The 27,411-nt window shown below is 39.3% G+C and overlaps 1 protein-coding gene across 2 annotated transcripts in view; it reads right to left on the bottom strand.

Annotated features, from left to right (window-relative positions):
• Positions 1–3,756: 3,756 nt before the first annotated feature.
• Positions 3,757–27,411, bottom strand: part of CLMN (calmin) — a 98,443-nt gene continuing 74,788 nt past the window's right edge. For both annotated transcript variants that reach the window (XM_039356201.1, XM_039356202.1), the window contains 9 exons: positions 27,185–27,277; positions 17,331–17,521; positions 15,248–15,441; positions 14,541–14,623; positions 11,607–12,860; positions 8,738–8,925; positions 7,975–8,035; positions 6,911–6,975; positions 3,757–4,689 (listed from right to left, as the gene is read on the bottom strand). In XM_039356201.1, coding sequence (XP_039212135.1) covers positions 4,527–4,689; positions 6,911–6,975; positions 7,975–8,035; positions 8,738–8,925; positions 11,607–12,860; positions 14,541–14,623; positions 15,248–15,441; positions 17,331–17,521; positions 27,185–27,277 — 2,292 coding nt within the window. In that variant the 3' untranslated portion in view covers positions 3,757–4,526. The remainder of the gene's footprint in view (positions 4,690–6,910; positions 6,976–7,974; positions 8,036–8,737; positions 8,926–11,606; positions 12,861–14,540; positions 14,624–15,247; positions 15,442–17,330; positions 17,522–27,184; positions 27,278–27,411) is intronic.

A 27,411-nucleotide genomic window follows, 5' to 3' on the forward strand; every position in this document is an offset into this window, starting at 1 on the left:
CATCCCGTTTTACAGGACTTGCATTGCTACTGTCAAACTCAGAATTGCCACCAGTAGCTTTATTTCAACATAGTTCTGTGTTTACAACAGCATGACAGGCAGAGAAAACAAGTATCTCTCAAGAATTCATCTCTCCAGTGATGTGTCACTCTCTGATCCACTCAACAGATTTTCAGTAATTCGAATTGAGTTAGAAATCTGCGATCCTATGTATTCATATAGACAAATAGAATAACTGAGCATAACTCAATTCAGCTGAATTTGTCTTGCTTCTTTTAAAGCCATGTCAGTCTACATGCTCAGTGAGCTTACAGCTGTTGAACTAATGGTTTTCTAAGGCTCAAGACTAAATCAAGATGGACAGTGTAGTGCGATTTGTTTTTCATTTAAGTAAAAGACTGGTGGTTCAAAATCAAAGTTATTCTGTTGTACGTACCTGGCTTATCCTAGAAAGGTAATAGTAGATGGTCAAGGGGAAAATAAGATGTAGAATGTTAAATGGAGAGTATGTTCACACTAGTTGCCTGTTTCAGAAAGTTTTACAAAAATGATAATGCATCTGCATATAAATGCTAGAAGAAAAGAATACATTAGCTCAGTGGTGGCGAACCTATGGCACGGGTGCCAGAGGCGGCACTCGGAGCCCTCTCTGTGGGCACGCATGCCGTCGCCCCAGTCCTAGGCCTTCAGCTGGGTTTTATAAAACCTTTTCGCTTTAGGCCTCCGCTGCTGTGTGCAAAAAAAAAAAAAAAAAAAAAGGTTCAATCAATTTCAACTTCTTGCAAAGTTAGAATTGATTGATTGAACTTTTTAGTCCCACCCAGTCTGCCGTTACCATCGCAGCCATGCCCACCCCATGGGCCACATCCACCCAGCACTTGACGATGCCTAAGTGGGTTTTGAGTTGCAGTTTGGGCACTCAGTCTCTAAAAGGTTCGCCATCACTGCATTAGCTAGATGAGCCACCTAGTTTGACTGATTGATTCAAGGAATGTAATTGTTGGATGGAAGCTTTCATTATATATTCCTGGCTTCAGATTTATCTCTTTATCACTGTTCCTAGTCTCTTTCATGTGATTTTTCTTTTCCTTAGTATAAAGCTAAGCATTGTATATTCAAAAGAAAATAAGCAGATAAAAACAATTTTGCATAGAAAATCCATCTCTTTTATTTGAAGACTTGGGACACAAAAATATTTTAAGCTGTTCATTATTGCATCCTCTTTTTAAAAGTATGACTACAGATGAATTGTTTTGCATTGCAAACAGATATCCCATTTGCTGTTCCAATTGTGCATCTAATATTTATTTACTCTTGAGTTTTAAAGAGTAATTGCAAACATACATTGAAGCAGGAAAAAATAAGAAAGGATAGAATGTGATTGCATTTCTATTTTTTTAAATATTTAATTTTATATCAAAGTAACAAATACACTTTTGGTTTGCAGATGTTTTGAAGGGCTTTAGTTGGTTTGTGTGCTACACTGATTCCATGTGATTGTTGTAATCTGTTGGTGGTTTCTGAGATATTCTTGATGTATGGTAGTGTAACTCTCTTTAGGATTTGTGTTGGTTGTGCTGTATTGGGTCGATAAAGTTGCATGGATATCCATTTTGTATAAAGTCCTCACGCAGCTTCTCTTATTCAGACGAGCCCAAACATTGCAGCAACAAAATGGATATCCACACAACTTTATGTAAAAATATAATCTCAATTATTATTTCATTTCATATTTTTAAAATTGGTCTGTAGGCTTTTGGGGGGGATGAAAAGCAAATTTTAAAAGCTTTGTATAAATGCTTTTTTTTTTACATCTGAAGCATTTCTCCATCAATAAAGCTGTCAACCCCACCAATATCATCTGTGCTTATTGTGCCTATTGTGCAACTTGGTTTCAGATTCTACTCCCAAGGTCAATAACCATAGTTGGAATCTTAAGAAATCAGAGAGCATAGTAACAGTGAGTCCACAGGTGATAAATCTTCACATGAAATTAAAGATCCACAGATCCTACTTCAATATTTGAGTGATATTGATGGAAATTTCCAGAAACACTGGAATTAGAAAATCAGGGAATATAATTGAAAATCAGGAAATATAATTGAGATTTGGAAGCACAGGCCTCAGTCCAATGAGTGTATTTAATCATGATGACCAGGCAATTGGCAAGAATGTGATGGAAGAGAGTAGCTCTTGCTAAGATACCATCTTGGACAATTTTTATTGGAGTATGGATAATACCCTTGAATAACATGGTGACTATTAACTCAGTATGACATCTTAAGAATTTTTTTAAATCAACCAATGAAATCATTGTACAAACAAGTGAATAACAATGTGTTTCATTATGGATAAATTCTTGTTTCATTATAAAACTTTTTTTAAAGAGAATTTTAGGAGAATTAATGGAGTATGAGCCTCTATGTTCTGTATGGAACATGCCTCCTAAATATTAGTCTGATATTCTCAGGACTCCTCCTTTCTCCCTCCCTCAACTATTCTTTTTCTCTTCTGACTTTGAACTGTGTCACTTGCCAATTCCTGATCCCATGATTGCAGGGATGCTGCAAGGCAGCAACTTTGAGGACCATTCATAAGTCCTCTTGTTCAGCACTGTTGTAATTTCAAATGGTCACTGAACAAGTGGTCAGTAAACAAGGATTACTTGTATGTTGTTTCCTGAATTAAGCTTACCTTTATTTTCTTTCATGCAAGCACCAGCATCAAGAATACTGATAGAATATAAAAGTTATACTCTAAGTAAACTCTGTCCACACATTTTTTTTCTATTACATAAATGTGATTTTCAGTGGTTTCTCAAATTACAATACAGGAAACATGCTTGTGTAATGTAATGTAACTTATATAATGTCTAAGTGGCATATATGATAAACAATCTATAATCCAGTATCCAGTCCAGTGTTTTTCAATCTTGGCAACTTTAACATTTGGACTTCAACTTTCAAAATTCCCCAGCCAGCTTCAGCAGTGGTAATGTATAAATTATCTTAAAAATAGCCCAACTGCTTCCCAACTTTTTCTAATATGAGAGTCACAGACTTTTCTCCATGGCTGAGGGAAAGTGCTACCTGCCTCCTTGAAGTGGCAAAAAGTATGCTGGCATCCCCATCCATATTCTGCCAAATAAAGGAGCTGGTAAATGACATTGTTCTTATTGGATATAGTCATGTCATAAAGATTAGAAGATTGTTATGTCAACAACCACCAGCAAGTTCCTTTGCTCCAATATTGGTGAAATACTAAAGAGCAATTAAAAACTTTATTCTAATATTGGTTTCAGTAAAAATAAGTTGCTGGAATTTATTAACCCCAACTTCATTGAATAAATATATATTAATATATAAATATACAGAAAGGCCAATCCTAAACAATATATGGTTTTGAAACAAATTTTGGAGCCAATTCAAAATGCTTGGGCATGTGTGTATGAATATTAGCCCAAGGTCTCAGCACTGAAGGTTATGGAGCATAATCCATCACATTTGTCCAGTGTGCTTTGGTAGATAATTGTTTTTCAAGTTCTCAATCTAGGACTGAGAGAGAATGACTGAATAAAAGTTACCCAGTTATTTCTGTGCCTGAGGGAGGATTAAAATCTGGGTCCCTCCAATCCTAGTCATTATCTCAGCCACCTAACCTACACTGATTCTATCAATATGTATCAGATTTAAAGGCTGTGCAAATAAGTTAGAAATAAAGGAACAAATTTGAAAATCAAAACACTCTCAGTACAGATTTCCCTACAAGATTGTTCATTTTATTTTGCATCCTATAAAGCAAGGCATAAACGTACAAAAATCCTGAATTAATTCATTAACCGAATGTCTTCACTCTGTGTAGATCTCTCTATACAAATATATATTATGTACACAAAAGTCTTATAATGCAACAGTAAAATAAGAATACCCATGGAACCAGCTCTGAGCCCAATAAGAAAAGACTACAAGATCTGAGCTTATTGATTTAGAAAAAGATGAGGAAGGAGATATCAATGTTAAAGTTATGCAACATGAACAAAGTAGACAGAATATCTTTTCTCTCATACTAAAACTATGGTTTTCAATGCAGTTGAATGATAGATGATCAGGACGGAATAAACAAAAATATTTCCTTCAAGAGGTCTATAAAATTTGCTGCCACAGTATGTAGTAATGCCCCAACTTGGACAGTTTTAAAAGAGGATTAGATCAATTCACAAAGAGTAAAGTTACCAGTAACTACTAATCAAAATGGCTACAAATTATCACAGGGAATATGTATATGAGTATCCATTGCTAAAATATTATGAGGAAGCAGATGCTTTTGCCTTATTATTTTGTTAATGGGCTTCTGGTTGGTTTTTACAGGAACAAAATCAGCCCAAATAGGCTTTAATCTCTTCCTTCCTTCCTAATCCTGACCTGTTTATTTTGGCAGGCATTACTACATCCTGAAGAAAGGATTATGGGCATATAAACATAAACCTCAAGCGGCTATCTTTTATTACTCTGATGCATTCACAGAGATCAAAGTGGGCTGCTGACAAGCTGTGGAAGAAGTAGTAAGCAATAAACTATTGCCCAGAGGAAAATAATGAAGTAAAACAGCTCAGGCTGGTCTGTCCGTGAAGAGCTCCTACATAACAGTTCCTTCTCTAGAGTGTCTTCCTCTTCAAGGTCTTTTCTCTTCCTGAAAAGAGTAGAGAAAGTTAAATTACAAATGCCCATGAGCTACATGATCAGTGGTGGCCCTTTTCCAAATGGCCTTGTCCAACAGACACTAGAAGGATGACTATTAAAGATAAGGCCTTTGAATCCCCATCTTCTCACAAGAATCTGCCAGGCACTTCAACTATTATCCATTAAATTCTAAGCAAAGAACTTTGTACTCCAAATTTGGTTTTTGGATTTGTTAATTCTGGTGATCCAATTTAATTCCTGTACGCCACTTGATTTGCTTTTGTAATATTGCAGTGGTTCCCAACCTTTTCTTCACCATGGACCCCTTTTAAATACCTTTTGTGACCACTGACACTATAAAGTAGTTAAGAAAGGCAAGAATAATTATATAAAATCCAAGGCAACCACTTATTTCTACACCCTATTTCATTCTCTCTTTACCTATGCACCCACTGTTCTGTTGCACTTTAAATTGTTAAGACTTTTAAAACAAGACCTTCAAGGATGCTCTATAATAGACATCATCAATGTGAACAAATGCAGTTGTGCTTTCTGGATAGAGCATGCTATCAATGAACAGGCTGATAAGGGGACAGGCGAAAGAGGAAAGAAAGGAAAGACCACAAACCACCCTTTCACTCGGATGAGTTTAGACTGAGACTTACAGAAACGACAGAGGGAGAGGGAAAATGATAAATATTGCTATAACTTGTGAGGGATCTGAAGAAATCCTGTCTTCAACAATGATGAGTATTCTACACATCACTGAATAACCAAAGAAGGGCTGCAGGTACACTTCATAAACAGCTGTAGATAATGACTCCTTAGAGACTGTAACTGCATTATGTCTGAAATAGTAAATATCACTTTGACACAATTGCTTTATATTTTAAAATCTATACCCAATGTTCAGATTATGGAGGCAAGCATAGCTAAGTTTATTTTTTTTTTAAAAAACTTAGGAGTTGTAGTTTATTTCAGAAACTACAGTTAAGCAAACCATGTCTTAGCATAATTTTTGAACATGTGCAGGAACAGAGAATATAGATCATCCTTACAATCTTGGATACCCTTCAGAAATATACTTTCAGCTCCAGGAATTCTGCAGTCAGCATGGCTGTTTTGTAAATTCAGGAAGCTGAAGTCCGTACATTTGGGGGTGCCAAGTCTGGGAAAAGATGCTGCCACACATTTCTGAAACTAACTGCCAATAGAGTGGAAAAATCGAAAATCCTGCTGAGCCTACTCTGAGCCAGCAGTAGCAAATCAGGAAAAACAAAAATAATCATAAGGTTACATTTTGCTGCATCACTTAACTATATTTCCCTCAGTACTAAGTTTCTCAGTATGGCAAAATGGGAAAGATTAGTGATTAATAATTGGTTAACATTTAACCAACATTGCAGTAGATTCTTCATCCACAATGCGAATCTGATTTCAGCCTAGCTGACATACCTTATAAAGTGTTAAAAATCTGGTTCTGCCATCCATCAGCCTCACCTCATCTCATCCTTCAAATCTGACTTTCAGCTTTATTATTGGAAGAGCATCACAATTATGTTTTTTCGATGGGAAAGCTCATATTTAACAAAAAACAAGGATATGTTTTCAATGTTATGATTGCTAAGTACCCAGTTTTATTATATTTTATATGATATACCATACAGGCAATCTTTGACTAATGGCCATAATTGGGACTGGAATTTTGGCTGCTAAGTGATGTGGTTATTAAGTAAGCCATCACATGACCAGATCTGATTTTATGACCATTTTTATCTCAGGCTTCAAGTGAATCACAGTAGTTATTAAGCAAATCGTGTGGTTGTTAAATAAATCATGTGGTTGTTAAGCAAATATAGCTTCCCCTATTGACTTTGCTTGTTAGAAGCCAGCTGGAAAGATTGCAAATTGTGATCATGTGCTGCAAGTTGTTGCAACTGTTGTATATGCAAGTCAGTTGCCAAATGCCTGAATTATGATCACATGACTATGGGGTGGTGTGATGGTCAAAACTTTCAGAACACATCATAGGTCACTTTTTCCAAGGACATCATTCGTTTAACCATTGTTAAGTGAACAGTCATAAGTCAAGGACTACCTACAATTATAATTTTGGTAAGGAGGTTTACCTTAGCGAGGAACGCCAATATGATTAAAGGTACTTTTCAGGCAACTAAATGTTATCTTTGTTTTTATCTTAAGGCTCAATGTACAAAAATGAAAGAATATACCTGATAACAGGACTTGCATATTCACTTGTGGTTGTGCTCTTTTGTACACCAGGCCTGCCACTTTCCTAAAAATATATAATCCAGAAATGTAGCCATATTATAACTATATAACTATATAGGCTAAACTTTAAAATAGGTGATAATAGCAACTAAACTTTTTTTGTGCATCAAATCATATCATTTATCCTTTCTAGATGCATCTGAGAATGTCATGGGTATTTGCTAATACAAGTACATTTATAACTTTAATACCAGGCTGTTTGTACCACTTCAGACTGGGCCTTAAGAAGCCAACTGTCTTGGAAGTCAACTCTTAATACAGGTAGTCCTTGTTTAGTAATCCCAATTGGGATTGGCAACTTGATTATTAAGTGAAATGACTACTACGTGAAACCCCAACTGTGCTTATAATCTTGCTTCATCTTACCTGCAAATGTTGTAAATGTGAGATTTGGTCACAAAGTTACTTTTTTCATCACTGCTGTAAGTCATTAAACAAGGCAGTCACTAAACAAGCACTCCCCGTACAATAGTTTTTTATAACAGTGAAATTTATATATCAATAGTGTTGGAAATGTTTTGATTTTTCTTGGTATCTATTGAATTGGTTTTTCTGAACATATTGTGCTTCAGATTTGTTGAACAGAAATTCCCATTTATCTTCAGACCATAGGTTGTTGATATGGTGAGTAGATATGATGGAAATTGTAGTTCAACTCTTTTGAGGGACATCTTATTGAAGGAGTATACTATAGCTACAGGATACAATAGCCTCATTTAAAATGATGTGCAGTGTTTTCACAGCTGGATATTTGGACAATATGAATGCTAAATGAACATGAGATTTGATTAATTAAATACAGATAATATTCACATTATCTAATTGTGTTTTCTATCTGGTGTGCTTGGAATAAGCCAGGGATTTCAAATCAGTTTGGAGGATGTTTGCAGACAGGACTGATTGCTCTACTGGAGGTATTTAAAACTATGCTATTTCAATTTCATTTAGATAAATAATAGGAGGAGTACAGGCTAGTTACAGAAGTAAAAGTTCACTTGCTTACCTTAATCGTTGAATCAGTAGTATTTATTTGGTAGACAATATTGGGATCACTGTGGCTGATCCTGAAATGCATAATTGAATCCATATATAAATCAACCATGATTTGAAAAAACACCCCAATATTGTTGCAGCCTTCCCAAATCTAAAAAGATTTAGTAATACAAATAAGACTTTCATTGTCAGTCTTTAATGTTTAATATTTTAATGTTCTTTGAATTTTTTGCTTTTATGATATTGTCACTTGAGAATTTATATGGGTGGCATATAAATTTAATTAATTATCCCCATTCAGATAAAATACAATGACCAAAACATTGGTGAGTGAATTATAATCTAACTCATCTAGAAGGCAAACCCACAATCCCTGGGTTTCTAACCGATACTTTAACCACTACACCAAACTGGTTCTCTTTGCTTTATTATGCAATAATTAAACAAAAGTTTAAAAATACAATATCAAATTCAGTTTTCAATTTTAAGGAAAGAGTTATAGTTACTTTAATGCCCTACTAATTTTCCTGGAAAGCCATGCATTCAATGGTAACACCCTTGATATGCTTAAATGTTGGCCAGATCATGTCCTTCCAAAATCCATCTGGATGTATAAATGTTTCCTCTTTTCCACTCATTTCCCATGCTATAGCTTTTAGGACTGTAGCCAGGAAGACCAGTAAAATGTGCGATGTGGGTTATAACTATGCTTTATCTAGAAACTGGGCAAGGAAAGTGGCAAGACAAGTTCTGTAGGTGGGACCAGAAAGTACCTTGACAGAGCTGGATGGTCTATGGATTCTTCTTCCAGCTTATCTATTAAGCGGGTAAAGCCAGGTTTTGAGCTCTGGGGATTTTCTCCTTGGAAGATCGCCTTATTCTTCCTTTTTTCTTTCTTTTTACTCCTTTCTTCTGGCAGTTTTCTTTCTTCAGCTACAGTATCAGATTGATTTTCCATAATCTATAAAAAGAGCATAAAATGTTCAGATTAAAAACATAAGAATTATACTCTTCCACCAGGATCTTCTTTAATAGTAAATTACATGTAATTGTTTATTCATTAGAGCAGTGTTTCTCAACCTTGACAATTTTAAGGCATGTGGACTTCAACTCCCAGAATTCCACAGCCAGCATTGCTGGCTGTGGAATTCTGGGAGTTGAAGTCCACATGCCTTAAAATTGTCAAGGTTGAGAAACACTGCATTAGAGAGTTACGTTTTCTTACTTGCATAGTTTGTTTAATTGATTATTTGTCATCAAGTTAGTGTCAATTTTTAGCAACTGCATATATTTTTCTCAACCCTGTTATATTTCTTTGCAGAGGAGTGCTGCCCAAATCAGCTACCAACAATGTACAGCATCATAGTAACAAATAGTACATTTAAAAATATATATACTAAAATACAAATGAAACTAGCAAACTGAAAATTGAGTGCAACTATCATATACAATTGGAAACTCAAAAGCTTGCCAGATAAAAAATATTTTTAGTTGACAATTTTGGTAGGTATTCAAGTAGAAATACACATTGTCACATTAATAATGCCCAAAACATAAATCTGATTTTATCTATATCTAAACTACACACTGTAAAAAGGGGAATAAAGTTTGCTATTTGTTTTTAGCTGGATTTCCCATTTTGGATGGTGTTTCCTGAACAGTTGCCTAAATTGCCATTGCCAGATGATGGCTAACTTAAACAGCAAGAAAAAAAAACAAATTTCCTCCTCTACTATATCATTTTTTGAGTCGTGCAGCAAAAAAACATAGAATAATCACTATTAAAGTCATCATCGGTAACAATTGTGTTTAACCATGAGTAGATGGCAAATTTGTTCAATTATCTGACAAATCTGGGATATATTGTGAAGAACAGCCTTTGGAAGTGCGCATATTTTTAGCTCTCTTCCCAGAAAACCAAGCAGGGCTCCACTTACTGGATAGGGATTAGTGCCCCAAACTCAGCTTATATCAGAATGATAAACCAAGCCCAAGGCAGTGAGCCCAGACTGATGTACCTCCTCAACACTGAAGTTTTTCAGAAGAGATTGGACAACCATTTGTCTGAAATGGCACAGGGCTTCCTGCCTGAGTAGGAGGTTGGACTAGAAGATCTCTAATGTTCCTTCCAATTCTGTTATTCTATTATTCTGTTAAAGCTACATTATGCTTGGATGCCCGTGTTGGCTGAAGAAAATGCAGTAGTAGTTCAACTACCTCTGAAGAGAATGAGATGGGGAAACCTAGCTTTTACCATGTGAAATCACTACACCACTTACAAAGATTCCAGTCTGACCTACAGTAGCCAACACACACTGACACTAGAAACTTCCATTTCCAGGAATAGAGGACAATATGCAATATACATTCAAAAACGATTGTCTCCTTTGTGCTTCACTTGCCCACAGAGAATAAGACACTGGGGTGAGCATTGGTTCCCGTGTCAAAGTGCCTCTTCGCAGCCCTGCTCCTACAATTATGTCACTCACTATAGATTTCTCAGATGGGGAAGCCTACATACACAGACCTCCATATACAAAGATTTCCTTAGATCCCAGAACCTTGGGACTTAATATAATAAAATGCTTACATAACAGAATCTATTTTGTAAAGATACTGATTGTGAGAATTTGAATATTTTTATCCATAGAAATTAGTCTGCCCAAACTATTGCCCAAACTAATGACAGCTAGGTAATTTGGGGCTGTTAAATCTCTTCTGCTGTGCAGTAGGAATAGCTGTGCACTGCTAGAGATAGGATCACAAGTCTGTTCCCCAACAACCTTCATTTTTTTCTATAGAAATCAAATGCCCAGTAAGAACATGTACTGTATCTAGTTTTGATGCTATACACCTACAGCATACTCAAAGAACAATTCAGATCATTCCACAAGTTCTAAATTTTCATCTACAATAGTTTATGCACTTTTCCACAGAGGAAATATCAAAGTCCCTATTTAATCATGAAAGGAGGATTAATGAGTCACAAAACTTGTACGGACACTATTTTATAATGATCAAAGCCCACCTCAAAGCAGAAAATCATCACAAAAGAAAAGTCAGATATGGATTATTTGGATACCAAGTTGGTTTAGTATTTAATATTTATTTGCTATGTATATGTAGGGATGTGGGTCTATACATATGTTGTTCATAGTATGTTTAGGTGTGCATCATGTATGTGTTTCACTTTGAGAGCGGGCAACTAAATTTCATTTTTGATGTGTGCCGTTGTGCCCACAGTAAAAAAATGACAATAAAGGTTATCTTATTTTATCTGAATGTTTCAGATAGATTAGGACCAGATTTGAAATAGCTCGTTTCAGATTAGAACATATCAATGAAACCTTTTGTATTTTCTAATTTTATATCATGCATTTCATGCAAAATGCAATGAGAGCAAGCAATAGTTAGATGTGAGAATCACAATGACTATATCTGGCTGTAACCAATTTTGACTACAGAGATGCCAAGTACTCATATATTACATTCATTTATTTGAAAATAGCATATATTAAAGGGCATCCCTCCTAGCAATAATTCTGTACAGTTCTCCTAAATCCTGGTGTGCAGCATATAGTGAAAGTTAAAATAAGAACTATTTCACTGAACCAAGCAAGTAATGGCAAAATCAAACTTTACCACAGGAACATCTGGGTGCGCAGAATTGTTTTCAGAATTGTTGTTCTTTTGGGGCAGTGTGTTTTTCCCCACCACAGCACTCTTGCTAAAGGAAAACTTGGTATGACTCTGAGAATCTCTTTTCTGTTTTCTTGGGCTTTTGTTGTCCTTTTTTTTTGGCACATCCTTCATATTGCTTGGTAGATCTTGTTTGGGAATATCTCCTTCAGTGCTTGGGCTAAGGGGCTCATTTTCAGCCAAACAATCAACTAGAATTTCTGAGCAGATTTTACTGTTTTCTAAAAGGGAAAGGTCTGTATCAGAAGTGGCGGTAGCAAAGGCATCCAGCAGTGCTGATATGGAGACATCATAATGTGGATAATAGAAAAGGTCATGAGGAATTATAGAGACTTTAGAAGGATTTGGTGTCATCATTGATTCTTCATTAGCAATATTAAGGCTTTTGGAAGTATTACTGATTGGTTCATATTCAGGTGTACAAGTTGCCTCTGAATTATTTTTAAAGTCATGCCCATCAATTTCTTGATTAGTAGTTGGGAATTCCTTTAAGTTAGATGATTGTTCCGCAAGGTCATCATTTTCTGCAAGCTTAGATATTATTTCCTGATTCAGCATCTGTAATATGTACTTCTGTGTGACCTCTTGTCCTATAGAGGTTGGAATTACATACTCAGGTTCATTTGTCAGATGTTCTGATACCTTTTTAGATGAATGGGAAGTCCAAGGCAAGGAGCAAATCTTACTCTCAGGTGAATCTTTTATTTCACTGGATGATTTCTGAATGTCAGAGTCAAATTCATCAGAATCAGCTGGTTCAACAGAATCTTTACGGTAAATAAGAACAGTTGATGGGAAGTCATCACTCTTTACCGAAGCAGGGAAATTCAGTTGATTAACCTCAGATTGGTTTACATTGTTGGCAAGATTAGCAGGAGGGCTGATTTGAACCCTTCTTACTGGCAATGACCTTGGCCTTCGAGGTTCTTTTGTAGAAGAATCCATATGATCAGCTAGACTGTCATTAAGTTCAGTACTTGTTGCATGAAAATTTTGGTTCTCCTCATCAAGAGGCAAAGCAAGACTATCAATTTGAGGGCATGGTGATTGGTTTTCTACTAGGTGAATAGGATATATATGTTCTCCATTTTCATTCAGGAGTAACACTTTTTCTTGTTTTTCTTCCTCTGGTATCTCTTTAATATGGACATAAGCAGATTCAATTGGAAATTCCTTGTCCAGATCTGAAAAGTCTTCCTATATGAGATTAAATATAAATAATAACAATTAATAAGTAATCATAGAACCACAGAATCAGAAAAAAAGGTTGAATGGTTATATTTTCCAAAGTACTGGGCAAATAATTGTTCTAATTCAATATAAATGAACTATTCTTACCAAGCAAACTTTATTACAACTAATAATAATGAAATACAATTTGGGAATTCCACATCTATCTGTTCTGCTTTTTTTAGCTCTCATAGGATAGAAGTGAAAGCTACTTTTTAAAGTTTATATAGAATACAATTCCACCACAAAAAGTTGAAAAGAAGGCATTGGACAAAGACCTGGATTAAAGTGGACAGTGTATGTCTAATTCCCAGTTGCTGAAAATTGAGGGTAGGGGAATATGACTATATGTATGAATTAATCAATATGCTGATTGTCATAGTATGAAAACCAAATTCACAATACTTTATTTTGCTTGTAGAAAGCTCTATACCAGTGGTTCTCAACCTGTGGGTCGGGACCCCATTTGGGGTCGAATGACCATTTCACGAGGGTCGCAACTTTCCTTACTGCCAAGGGGATTTGAAAATGTTTTCCTATCTGCCTTTCTCTTAAAGAATTCATATATACTGCCTCCTGAGGAGTAGAAGAAGAATGGACAATCTTAAGAAGACATCACTACTGTCCTTTATCATTCAACCTGGATCACATCAGCTCCAGTCAACATGATGATTGTGGGAACTGCAAACCAATTTATTTGGAGTACACCAGGCTGCAGAAGGATGCCCTAGGGCAGTGGTTCTCAACCTGTGGGTCGGGACCCCATTTGGGGTCGAACAACCATTTCATGAGGGTCGCCAAACAACGCAGTCCGCCATTTTTTTCCCCTTTTCCTTAGCTGTGCTACTCCCTTTTATTCTATTGGCTTTTGAAAGCCAATAGGAATTGTCCAGGCTGTCTCTGCCCTGCTGAGCCCGCCAAAAGTCCCATTCTGCAAATGGTGCTGCACCAGTTGAGTAGTCCTCGACTTACGACTGGTTGAGTAGTCCTCGACTTATGACCGGTTGGGGGTCGCGGCATTAAAAAGGTTGAGAACTCCTGCTCTATACCCAAGGTCCAATGTCTTCAAGAAGCCAGTCTCTGGAGTTTGATATCCTATACCATTTATTTTGATGATCTTCTAAAGCAGGGGTCCCCAACCCCCAGTACGTGGACCAGTACCTGGCTGCAGCATACCAGCAACCGGGCCGCACAAACAAGCAAAGCCCCATCCGTGGGATGCAGGCAGCACATAAACCCACGCACTCTCCGGTCCATAGAAAAACCGGTCCCTGGTGCCCAAAAGGTTGGGGATCTCTGTTCTAAAGGATTCACATAAGCCATAACAATCATCAACTCAATTTGGGCAATTTATGATGAAAGTAACTTCTCCTTTCCAGAATAGCAAAGTCCTTCATATTTGCTCAATTCAATATGGTGCATAATTATAGAAGATAAGTGATTTGATTGTACTTTAATTTAAAATAATAGCTGAATCATCTTACGATCATAATATTGAATAACTGATAACTGATAAAACCTGACAGAAGTGGGCAACAATCATACAAGGGTGAAAGTCTGAAAATCAGTAAGCATTCCTTACTTAATGTTTTCAGCATGATAATGTAGCAGAAAATCACAAGCAGTGATGCAGTGTAAGTACCTTACCCCTTCCAGTTCTGGAAAATGCTCCAAAAACTGTGCCACATATGTCATGATGGACTGCTCATCAGGTGAATCAATCATAATGTCTGGGAAGAAATTACATGAAGCATCATTTCAATATTAACCAAAGCATCTATGAATGAAAAATAATTACCATTCCAAAACACAATCTTTTTTTAAACTGCATGTTTACTTTATTCTTTGTACCTTAATATTCTTCTCCAGGTGCAAAATTTTCTTTTAAAGAACAAGCATGGTCTGGAAGATGATTCTAGACAAACCAGTGCTGCTGGTAGTATCCTTCCTGATAAAGAGTTTGCTAAATTAAAAATATTGATTTTTCTTCCTTTTTTCTATAACTTTCATATGTATTGTTTTTTGTTCTAGGAAGATTCTCAACATGCAGTCTGTTAGACTGAATGGTGCTATCAGTTCTGTTTTGTATTAAATGCCATGAATGCCCTAACTCTCGTTCTGAACCATCTCTCTTAAGGATGGAGCACATGTTATGATTTATCTGCCCGGAATGATTTATCTGTTTGTGCTACATGTACATGTTTGTATTTGTATTTGTATTTAATTTTATTTATATGCCGCCCAATCCCAAAGGACTCAGGGCGGCGTACAGAGTTAAAACAATCATAAAACAATAAAATAACACAGTCATAATACAGTCTTTGATTGCTGACAATCAAAGATGAGTAGGCTACCTTCTGGTTCCAGAAGTCTTGGAATACCCAGATGGTCTTGTGCAGTACAGAATGCATCCTCTAAGTTTTCCCTGGGACATTTGTCTAAAGCTTGCTTCATATCTACCAAACTAGAATCTATTGCTTTGATTACAGCTAAGAAGGCCAGGCCACTTCTCCAACTGCTGGTAAAGTCCTGAATTGCCACACCATATCTAAAAGAGAAAGAACCACTGTGAACATTCAGATACAAAACACAACAAGCTTAACAACTTTTGGAACACGAAAAATTGTTGCGATAAAATAACTCAGCTTTAGAAATAGAAACTTCACACTTATAAACTGACTACATTTCCAGGTTTTTTTTCATATATTTATTTTTTGGGTATGTTTTAATGTTACTCTTCAACAAAATTTATTTCTCACCAGTATTTATGTTTAAGGAAAAAAAATATAAGAATATATTCACGCATATGACTTGATGCTGGTTAACTCTGGTGTACCTTAAAGCTAAAATGTGCTTCCTATTTTTCCTGAAATAATTTAGGGCTGTTTTAAACATATATCTGATTTTATTAGTTTTTATTTGCATGTAAAAATATACATCAGCCAGAAACCTCCTTAACAAATGCTTGTTGTCCAGATAGACAATGATCATAACTTAACATGCATGGAAATGCCATCAACATAAAGCGGTTTATAACAGAGAATGTAATAGACCCATACTCAAACACATTTGGTGATATCATAGCATAGTTTATTACCTGTGAGACATGAAGTATTTAAATACTATCTTGAAATTAGGGGTTGAAATGATTTGGTCCCATAAAGGTCCCTTCTAACTGAGCAGTATTTGATTCTAAGGGCATAAAAAAACCATAGATTGGACTCGATCTAGGAAGTGAATTGAGTCCATCCCATGATAAATAGACAGCACTGCTGGACACTATCCACAGCAGCAAATGGAAGCTGAGATTGGGCATTACAGAAAGTCAGTGACACCATCCCCTAATCAGTGAGTAGCCCAGTTTGCTTCCTGTTTGGCTTGACACATGTCTGATAATATTATAATGTCACTGAGATTTCAAAATAGACTAATGGGTCTTCATGACCAGGAAAATTAGAAAAGAATAATTTTCCCTATCCAAGAATATGCATCTATGGGGGTAATGGTGCTTCTAATTTTTAAAGCAGACAGATTAACATTTAGGTAGAGACCGAAACACAGAAAGAACTCGGGACAAGTTGCTCTCTGTAACAATTTAGAGGGATTATAAACTGCTTCCTGAAATCTAATGGACAAGCAAACACAGTTTATTCAAATGATTTAAGCTGTGAATGTCTATCTTTGCACAAGATGAATATTTGAAAATATTACCATAAGCTTTTTGTAATTTTCTTTCAAGGGAAAAAAACTTAGGTAGACAGTTCTAACCTAGAATATATTCTTACAGATTGTAACATTTGTCATTCCACTGACCCATTTCAAAACTGTTCTATAAGAAGTCATTAAACAAAGAAGACATGGAAAGGAAGGTGCATGGAAGCTGCTTGCATTTTAGAATAGCATTTTAACTGGAAATGCAGCCACTGACCATTCCAAGCATAAAAGATGCTAAGCTGTATATATAGAGATGAAAATTAATCTGTGGACAATGGAACTTCCCTTCAGATAAACAGATTATTATACCCCTTTCCTTCTTTAAGATAAATGGATAGAAGTGGGAAAGTGGAATCACAAAGCTGAACTCTAGCTCAATTTTCTGACAAATTATAATTCTCCTCACTTTCTCCAAGAAAACTTACTAAGAGAGAGAACTGGTACATTTACTCTGGTTTCAGGTGATCTTTGTATGGTAATGTAGGTTTGCACAAAGACATCAATTTCAGAGAAAATCTTTGTATTATCAACCCAAAGATCACAGAACAGAAAGGTCAGGAAAGCTAATCAGCTTGATAACAGGCTCAATTACATTCTGTTCTTGTACTAGAACCTCTTTACATTGCTTTAAACAGATCAGAACAGGACATTTTTCTTCCATCTAACAGGCCACGAAATTGACTTGTTTTTAAAAAAAAAAAATGAGGAGAAGAATCAACTTACTTTCTAGTTTTCCTTTGAACCCAAGTTAAAAGAGCCTTGATTGCTTTCCGCTGATCCTTCACAGAAACAGACATGTTTCTCTCAACATTAGGTGTGCTGGGATGAGATGTATCTGAATCAGGGCCACTTGGCCCTGATGACAGGCTAGATGAGGAGGAGTTCCTATTGAGGTTGCCTGTAAGTTCCTTTATCTGTAATGAAAAGGCAATTATCGAGATCATCTAGTCTTGCTGTTTTCCGGACAATCAGCCCTTTTTATTGCTTTAGGCAAGAGACTGCTTGCAGGCACCTCTTCAGTGTTGACCCAGAATTCAGTTAAGGCCAGTGTAATGCACCTGAAAACAACTGGCCATGCCCTACATCATTAGCATTGGCGACTGGCATTCCAATATACATAATAAAAATGCACAGCACTTTTCAATAGTCAATCTTTTGCAGTAACATGGCCCAGATCTGGAGCAAACTATGGGTGCTGTAAATAAACAATCCACAAACATGCTCACTTAAAGAGTAACATATTTATTCTGTGGACAATATTCTACTTTATTTCCTCAGCTTTAAGAGATTGCAAAAATAAGTAATTTGCATATATTACAATGGGGGCAAATGATACATTTGCAACTATTGCTAAGTAATGTGCCTTAGCCATTAATAATGTAGCTGCACAGCAAAGATTTAAATATATACTGCATGTGAACTGCTTTTGTTCACTAAGAGGTAAGCTTTTGTATTTTTCTTCTTCTTCTTCTTATGACTCAATAATAAATCTGCCCATTTATTTCTATTGGACAGAGTCACCTTTCCATAAACAGATCTCTTTCTCTTCAGAATAGGGATTGTATTACAGCAGAAAAGCCTGCTTAAGAAAAGGAAAGTGCTTCTGCTATTTCCTCCTTAGTGCTGCAGGCCTTCATATATCTGCCTTGGTATCTGAGAATTCTACTTCTCTGAACATCAGATTTCAGGGAAATCAGTATAAACTAACTCTCTGCCTTCCTATAGTTGTGTTCCCATGAACTCTCTCCAAACCCTTCTTGCCTTTGCCAGAACATCACATCTCCCCCCCCCCCCGCCCCAAGCATTCATGGAAAAAGAACTCAGCATGTTAGAGAAAGGTATTTCCACTAAATATGGATTACCTTATATATTGCAATAACATGATTCATTAGAATCTGCCTTTTTGGTGGAAAGTTACCAAATGATAGGAAAAAAAAATACTCCAGAGTTTGAAAGAGATAACAAGTTTCTAGGAGCAGGCACAGTTTGGAGACAAGTGTTAAACTTTATGAAGAATGTATTTTTGGAATGACATAATAGCAGTAAGACAATGCTAAAATCGATGCCAATGTCACTTTGCAATAGAACAGGATAAACAACCTGATCTTTTAATGAGCAATAAACAGCACCAGGCATGGAAGATTCTTTTCTTTTCATATTTACTTTTTAACAGATGGTGGGGCGGGGAAATGTCTTCTCATGTTTCCTGGCTTGTTAGCTCCCATTTTGCCATTTGAAAATTTGGCTCACCTTTAAAGGAATAATCATATTTAGGAAATAGCAGCTGAAATGGAGGCAGACGGAAGGAAAGTAGTAAATGGCAAAATAGCTGAAAGGAAATTGTTGAGTCCGTGGCGGGAAAACAGACACGAGAAGCAGCTGAAGTTCTCAGTTTCATTTATTCAGCGTTCAGCTTACAGGAAGATGGCTTCAGCCTCGCCCAAACGCCTCGCAGCCTCTTATATAGGCAACTCCCGGGTAAATGGGTTACTTTTCCCGCGCCAGCACCCGCGCATGCGCACAGCGCTGGCGACAGCCTGTCTGGTCCCGGGCAGCTTTGCACCTGCCCGGGACTGCCTGCAAACACCCGAGCCGTTTGCAAGGCTCGGGACATAACACCCCTTTCCCCCGGGCTAAAACTACTACCAACATACAACATTTATTTTATATGACATTTTGCTCCCCAGGGCTCCCACTGATTACTGGCTTTTGCCTTGCCAGCAATGTTATGTAATCTTCTAGATACTTAGGAGATTTCTTTGCTCTCTGTGACCTTCTTAGCTCTGGGTTACTGGCATAAGTCCCCTGACTGGAGGGAGGCGTGATGAGCCTGTTCTCTCTATTGTGCCCTGGTGTCTTCCAAGGACTGTGCCCGATGCCTGGCCTGCTTGCTTGCCCACCGGGCTCGTCAGGCCAGGGCTTCTGTTGCTTTGTGACCTGGTTGACCTACCTAGCTGTAGACCCTCAGGCCCCTTGAAGTGATAGCCACTGCTGGGCGTCTCTGTAGAACCTCCTAGGTCAGTCCAAGACCTGTCAGGAGGCTGTCCATTCCCTGAACCCCATTCTGTGTTCGGGCTCGTGTGGGTTTCTGTACTTTCCCAAAACTCAGGTGTTCCCTGATTTGTGCTAGGGTTGTTGTAGTCGGGACTTGGTTCCTCGACTAGCTCTGTGTATGTTTGACCCCCTGTAGGATTTGGGGTAAGGTCAGGCCAACCTTGGGAATTGTGTGCCAGCTCTCTTGCGGGGAATGATTTGTTGGGATGCCCCCGGGTATCCTCCGTTGCTGGAGTGCTGTGTGATGTGTGTGGAAAGTGAGTATGCCCCCGGGGTGACTCCCTGGCTGGAGTAGGCGTGAGTGCCTGTTGTGTGGGTAAGCTCCATGACTTTCTTTTCGGAGCAATTGCAGAACCTTGGGACGAGCCGTTTGTGGCTCCCTCAGTGGAGATGGGCAGTAGCTCTTGCCCTTCCCTTTGCTCCAAAGGGTCCCCCTCCCCCCCTGGAAAAGACCCAGGAGTCTCAGCAGAAAAGTCTCGCCTAGAGCGAAGTTGGTCGATGTGCCGACGCAGGACACGACCGTTGTCCAGGGCAACCTCGTAGGAGAGAGGACCTGTGATCCTGGACACAGAAGCGGGGACCCATGTATGACCAGGCCCGTAATTGCGAGCCCAAACCGGGGCACCCACAAGTAGTTGTCTAGGTGCCCTAGGATGTGAGGTAGATGAAGGCAGTCTGTCCGGATGCAACCGGTCAAGTCTAGTAGTAAGTTGGCGCCCCCAACGAAGTTCAGCTGGACTTCTCCCTGTAGAAGTGGACGGTGTGGTGCGATAAGAAAGGAGAAAGTCAGCCAACCTGTGATGCCAGTCCCCGTAGGTGAGTCTCTTCAAGGCGTCCTTTGCGATGCGCACCATGCGTTCAGCCATACCGTTGGTGGACGGGTGAAAAGGCGCAGGCGTGGCATGACGAATCAAGTTTGCCTGTAAGAAAGCTTGGAATTCGGAGGAGGTGAATTGAGGGCCGTTGTCGGACACAATGACATCTGGCAGCCCGTGTGCAGCAAAAATCCCCCTCAGTACCTGAATAGTCTTTGCAGTGGTGGTGGATGAGACAGGCACAACCTCAAGCCATTTTGAATGGCTGTCAACAAGGACCAAGAAGAACTGGCCCTGAAAGGGCCCAGCGTAGTCAATGTGCACCCTAGACCATGGGGACTGTGTTTCCTCCCATCTATGCACAGGAGCTTGGGGCATCTCTGGGCGAGATCGTTGGCACAGGTGGCATGCGTGTACCTTAGCCTCAATATCTTTATCTAAACCAGGCCACCACAAGTGGCTTCGTGCAAGAGCCTTCATACGAACAATGCCAGGATGACCCTCGTGGAGGGATTCTAAGACCCTAGTCCTCATTGAGGTGGGAATGACAACTCTGTTTCCCCAAAGCAGACAACCCTGAGAAAGGGACAGTTCGTTCCTTTTGGACCAGAAACTCTGAAACTCAGGACTAGGGCAGTGCTCAGGCCACCCGGACAGGACCCAGGAGCGGACATGTGAAAGTGTGTGATCTGTACCCGTTTCAGCGGTAACATCCCTGGCACTAAGAGGGAGCTCGGGCAAGGCTTGGATTGATAGAATGTTGACAGCTGGCGCGGGGTCAGCTTCTACTACTGGCAGAGGCAATCTACTGAGGCCATCAGCATGGCCCATTTCTTTCCCAGGCTTGTGGAGTAATGAAAAATCATATGCAGACAAAAAAATAGACCACCTAAGCATTCTAGGGGAAATGATGTGGGGAGTCTGCTTACGTGTGGTAAACAGTCCCAGCAGAGGCTTATGGTCAGTGAAGACCGTGAAATGCCTGCCATATAGAAAATCGTGGAATTTTTTAATTCCAGCAACAACAGCCAGAGCCTCCCTGTCTATCTGAGCGTAGTTGCGCTCGGCAGAAGACAGTGTTCTGGAGTAGTATGCAATAGGAACCTGAGTTCCATCAGACCTGAGGTGACTCAGGACAGCTCCAACCCCGTAGGGGGACGCATCACAAGCGATGCACACAGGGAGAGACTCGTTGAAATGTGCAAGAACACTGTTAGAAGTGAGCAAGGCCTTGACTTCTTTAAAGCAAGCCTCATGCGCTTGTGACCACAGCCACACAGCATGTTTGTCTAGTAGCCTGTGAAGAGGCTCAGCTACACTAGCCTTATGTGGAAGAAAAGAATTGTAGAAATTCAGGAGGCCTAAGAAGGCCTGATGTTCGGCCTTGGACTTGGCTTGGGTGCTTCTAAAATAGCAGTTAGTTTGGATTCAGCAGGATGAATCCCAGCAGCATCAATTTTGAATCCCAGAAATTCAGTAGAAGGCACCCCAATCTGGCATTTGTCTTTTCTGAGCTTGAGGCCTGATTTCCTGAATCTTAACAGGACAGCCCTAAGCCTTTCAGCTAGAATGTGTGTGGAGTCTCCTGCAATCAAGACATCGTCAAAGTAGGGGCAGACCCCTGGTATACCTCGTAGTGTGTTTTCCATTACGCTTTGGAAAATCCCAGGAGCGACATTTACTCCAAACTGTAGCCTTTTTACTTTAAAGGCTCCCCTGTGGGTCACAATGGTCTGAGCTATGGCAGCATCATCATCAACAGGCAGCTGTTGATATGCTTGAGCTAGGTCAAGCTTTGCAAAAACACGCCCCCCCCTGAGAGAGGCCAGGATGTGACTGACCACAGGAACAGGATAGGCATGTTGCTGCAATGCCTTATTGAGTGTGCATTTGTAATCAGCACAAATGCGAATGTCCCCATTTGCCTTTAGAGGCGTGACAATGGGGGTCTCCCATGGGCTGGAATCAACAGGTTCTAGGATTCCCTGTTGGATTAGTTTGTCTAGTTCAGTGTCAATCTTACTTTTTAAAGCAAAAGGGACCCTTCTTGCTTTAATCCTAATGGGAGTGACAGTGGGGTCTAGCTTTAAGGACACAGGTGGTCCTTTGAATGTGCCCAGCTGGGGGCTGAAAACATCTGCAAATTCTTTGCAGACTTCCTGTAGGTCGAGTGTTTGTAAACTGTTGAGTCCTGTGACGTGTATCCCCAGGGCCTCAAACCAATCGAGTCCTATGAGACTCGTTCGTTCACCCCCTACTACTAATAAGTCTAGTGGACCTTCAAAACTCTTGTATTGCACGTTAAGGGTGGCCTCCCCCTTAACACACACTCTTGAGTTCTGAAAATCTGTTAATACAATATCAGAAGGCCTTAACTTGGCCTTAGACCCACTTCTGGAACAAATCTTCCTAAATGTATGCAATGAAATGATGGACAGGGCAGACCCTGTGTCTAGTTCCATAGATAATGGAACCCCTTGTAGCTTCACGTTGAGTGACAGCTTTTTCTTCATGGGCTTGTGTGTGCCTGTTCTACAGATGCTTCTTCGCGAAGCGCAAAAACCTACCCTATTCTGGCTGGGGAATCTGGTACCCTTCAGGCGTTCTTCTTGGGGTTGTGCCTTTCGTCGGCCCAGGCACACAGCTGCAATGTGCCCTTGTTTACCGCATGCCCGGCAGGTAGCGGAGCGGAACTTGCAGTCGGTTCTCCTGTGGCGACCTCCACAGCCGATGCACTTGAGCGGAGCCGAAGAGCTTCCCTTCTGGTTCTCGTCCTTCGCGGGGTGTAGACGGTCGACTTCCTCGTCCGGATCCTCCTCGGAGTTTCGTCGGACGTCTTCCTGGTGCACGGACGCACCCTCTGCACTGTTTCTGATCGGCCGCATATTTTTGACGGCGCCGCCTGCTGCTTCTTCTGCGGTGACTTCCCTTAAGGTGTCTTGGAAGGATAATTCTTCCTTTGCGAAAAGTCTCTTTTGTAGCTCTCGATGCCTTAACCCGCACACGAATCGGTCCCTCAGTCGTTCCTCGAGGTCCTTGAATTCGCAGGGCTTGGCGGCCTTCCGTCACGCGGCGATGTATTCCTTGGCTGACTCACCGGACCGTTGATCCCTCTGTTCGAAGGTGTGGCGCCATGAGATAACGGACACCTTGGGGTTGAAGTGCTCCTTCAGCAGCTTCTTCAGGTCTGCGTAGCTTACAGACTCTACTGGGACAGGTGCTGCAAGGTTTTCTGCGATTTCGAAGGCGTCTTGGCCGCAAACGCAAAGCAGGGTGGCCGCCTTCAAGCTATCTTCCCTCACTTGGTTTGCCTTGAAGTAGTTCTCCATTCTGGATACGTAGGACTCCCACCGCTCTGGATGTGAGACGTCGAATTCCGAAAGCCTTCCGATTTTCGCCATCTTCGGATCTTCAGGAGACGGTCTATCAGCCAGCCTACCCCCGAATGCGCACCGGATTGGCGGGCAGCTGCCGAGTCGACGCCGTTCCTCTTTCGCCGCTCAGGACTCCTTGGGTAAGCTTACACTTCTTCCTTTCCAGGTAGTGCAAGGCATCCCATCCTCGTCGCCAGTGTTGAGTCCGTGGCGGGAAAACAGACACGAGAAGCAGCTGGAGTTCTCAGTTTCATTTATTCAGCGTTCAGCTTACAGGAAGATGGCTTCAGCCTCGCCCAAACGCCTCGCAGCCTCTTATATAGGCAACTCCCGGGTAAATGGGTTACTTTTCCCGCGCCAGCACCCGCGCATGCGCACGGCGCTGGCGACAGCCTGTCTGGTCCCGGGCAGCTTTGCACCTGCCCGGGACTGCCTGCAAACGCCCGAGCCGTTTGCAAGGCTCGGGACATAACAGAAATGGTAACATTTTTTTTTCTTACCACATTCACACAGCTACTATATAATTATCTGATCACGTTTGGCCCATTCTAAACACATACATTACTCAAAAAATGTCTGGTTGGAAATGTTGCAGGGGTGTGTGTGTGTGTGTGTGTGTCTCCTTTCCCTAGCAAAGAAAATTTATTTTGATTTGATCATTTTGAAGAAAAAAAATAAAGATTTTAAACATTTTAATTAGATTTTTTTTTAGTTGAATGAGTATGTTTATTTTCTAGTTATAAAGGTTTGACAAAACTATCAAAAACCCATCATTGGGGGAAATGAGTCCAGTTGGCCGAGCAAAGGCATCATCATCATCAACATCTGACCAATCTTGCTTAGGCAAATAATCTAAATGAGGAGGGCTAAGTATCCCACCTAATACTTTTTTAAAACAGATTCATGAGAATAATAATGCTTGTGATTTTAACAAACTCTCTTTGTCACCAATAGTTTTTTTTTCCTTCCAAACACTGCAAAGTAATATATCCATTTTAAAGTAATGTGGTTGCTCATTGGCCACTGAGGAGAAACATGCTTACAATTGATCTTTTTTAAAGAGAGCGATGTAAATTATTTAAATTATATTAGTGGCAAGAGGGCACAAATTTCATATGCTCTCCTGCAGGCTATCAAGTTCTCATGTAGGACTTAATTCTGAAATGTGACTGAAAATTTCACTGCCTTTCTTAAAATTAGAGGAAAGATGATCCTGGGGGTTGAGTTTCCAGAGAAGTACTTGCTAAATTTATACCCTGAAGATCTGCACTTCTAAATCTCCCAATCTCCCTTACATTAAATCCACAATGATTATCTAATTGTTGTAATATGTTTTAATGGGTTTTTGTTGTTATTGTTTGATTATTTATTTATATCTGTTTAGTTTTGGATTTTCTTTTTTAACTGCATGTTTGTCAGATGAGCAGCTATACAAATTAAATAGATCAAAATAAATAAATAGCATCTATCTCCGCAAGTCTTTTCAGAGAGTAAAGGGGCTTTTGTGGGTTTGGGAGTTAGCAAAATTTAATTGTGCAATTTGTAATAACTCAGTTGCCCAAATTAGAGTAAGCAGAAACAATTCATATTTACTTGAAGGCATCAGTAGGTATAATCTCTAGTATCAATCAAAGTTTCCTAAGGATATATTTTAATATATGTAGAATTCAGAATGACATAGTTATGCAGCAATTAAATATTTTTTAAAAATGATTGTAAAAAGGAAGTAAAGAAGCTAAGACAATAGATTAAATAGGTTGTTATAATTAAATCTTTTCTACAAAACTGGCAGTTCTCTCCTCCTGGAAAAGGCCCAAATTCACTCAAGAGCCATATGATCTGCTTAGGTCAGTGATGGTGAACCTTTTAGAGACTGAGTGCCCAAACTGCAACCCAAAACCCACTTACACATTGTCAGGTGCCGGGTAGGTGTGGCCCATGGGCTGGGCGTGGCCCATTGGCTGGGCGTGGCTGTGATAGTAACAGCAGACTGGGTGGGACTAAAAAGTTGAATCAATCAATTCCAACTTTGCAAGATCTTTTTTTTTCCTGCAAGAAGTTGAAATTGACTGATCAATTGAACCTTTTCTCTTTTTTTTTGCATACATCGGTGGAAGCTTAAAGCAAAAAGGCTTTATAAAACCCAGCTGAAAGCCTAGGACTGGGGCGATGGTGTGCGTGCCCACAGAGAGGGCCCTGAGTGCTGCCTCTGGCACCCGTGCCATAGGTTCACCACCACTGGCTTAGGTAAAACTCACAGAATATTCATTGGGTTCAAAGGACCTGCTGTCCTCCCTCCTAGAAAAGTTTTCAAGTCCTGATTTCCACATCTAGTAATTGGGTAATATTTTCAATCTATCAAGGTGACATAAATAGAACTCTCAATCACATTAAAGATCATTTGTGGAAGAAACAGCAACATTTGTAGAGGGTAGAAATGAATGAGAAGTATTTTTGGCCAAAATCTGGTTCCCAATCTATAAAATAGGGACAAGTTAGATCTTCTCTGAATTGGTGTTTTTAAATAGTTGGAAGCCTATTGATTATATGGGTAAATTGCTGTGTGACATTTCACATTTTAATTTCAGTGTTAGTACAGTGAAACAATGCACATCTACAACTGTTTAAAAAAGCAGTGTGCAACTTTTATTTTTTGACCGAGTCCTGCACTTGGCTTTTTGTGGCATGTTGGAAATCACATTCCAAAAATTACATTAGGACAGGATAGAAAGTGGAAAGAGCCAAGGATAATACCTAAATTTGATTTAACATAATGTAAATGTAAGTAAAAGTACGTAACATAAATACTATGTACTGTGTAGTACTACATTGTCCCCATGTGTTAATTTTTCCCTCTATCAAAATAAAAAAATGACAATTTGTTTTAAGGGTTTCTGGGACTCACATCTGAGGATTGAGAGGTTCAATTGCAACCTTATGCTGGGGCCTCAAGTTTTGCATCTCTGTTTAAAGCATAATTGGCAAGATGCACACCATTAAAATGAAGAATGCAATGACTGGAGACTGATCTAAGATTTGGATGAGAGCCAGAGGCATTTAAGTCAGGCTGGACTTAAGTAACTGGATGAAGAAAACCATTTGTGATGGCAAAGGAAATGTCCTGAGGAGGAGGAGGAAGAGGAAGGTAGAAAAGAAAGAGGTAATGAGGCTCAGGTGATGGGATCATTGCCATGGTCCAAATTTTGCAGTGTGGTTAGACAAAAAGATACAGATGACAGCAAGCATCTATTTCATTTGTATCCTTTTTTGCATACCAATCTGTTTTCTGTTGAAAGCGAAAAATGTGAATTATAGCATTGGATTTTTTTTTTACCTGAAAAAACAGGATTATGTTCCATATCAGGCCCAGTACCATGGAGGAGTTTCCATCTGCTATTTCAGATGCATCAATGCTAACCAGCTTTACCTAAAGAAAAATAGTTTACATTTTTCAAAGTTATGTTTTCAAATAAATAAGTACATTTGTCAAATAACTGATGTTCAGTTGTGGAACTAGAGAATGTTTGTACCATATAAATTTCTCAATAAGACTAGATAATT

This window comes from Crotalus tigris, unplaced genomic scaffold (assembly GCF_016545835.1).
Source record: "Crotalus tigris isolate CLP2741 ecotype Arizona unplaced genomic scaffold, ASM1654583v1 scf7180000018806.1695572, whole genome shotgun sequence".
Taxonomy (NCBI): Eukaryota; Metazoa; Chordata; class Lepidosauria; order Squamata; family Viperidae; genus Crotalus; species Crotalus tigris.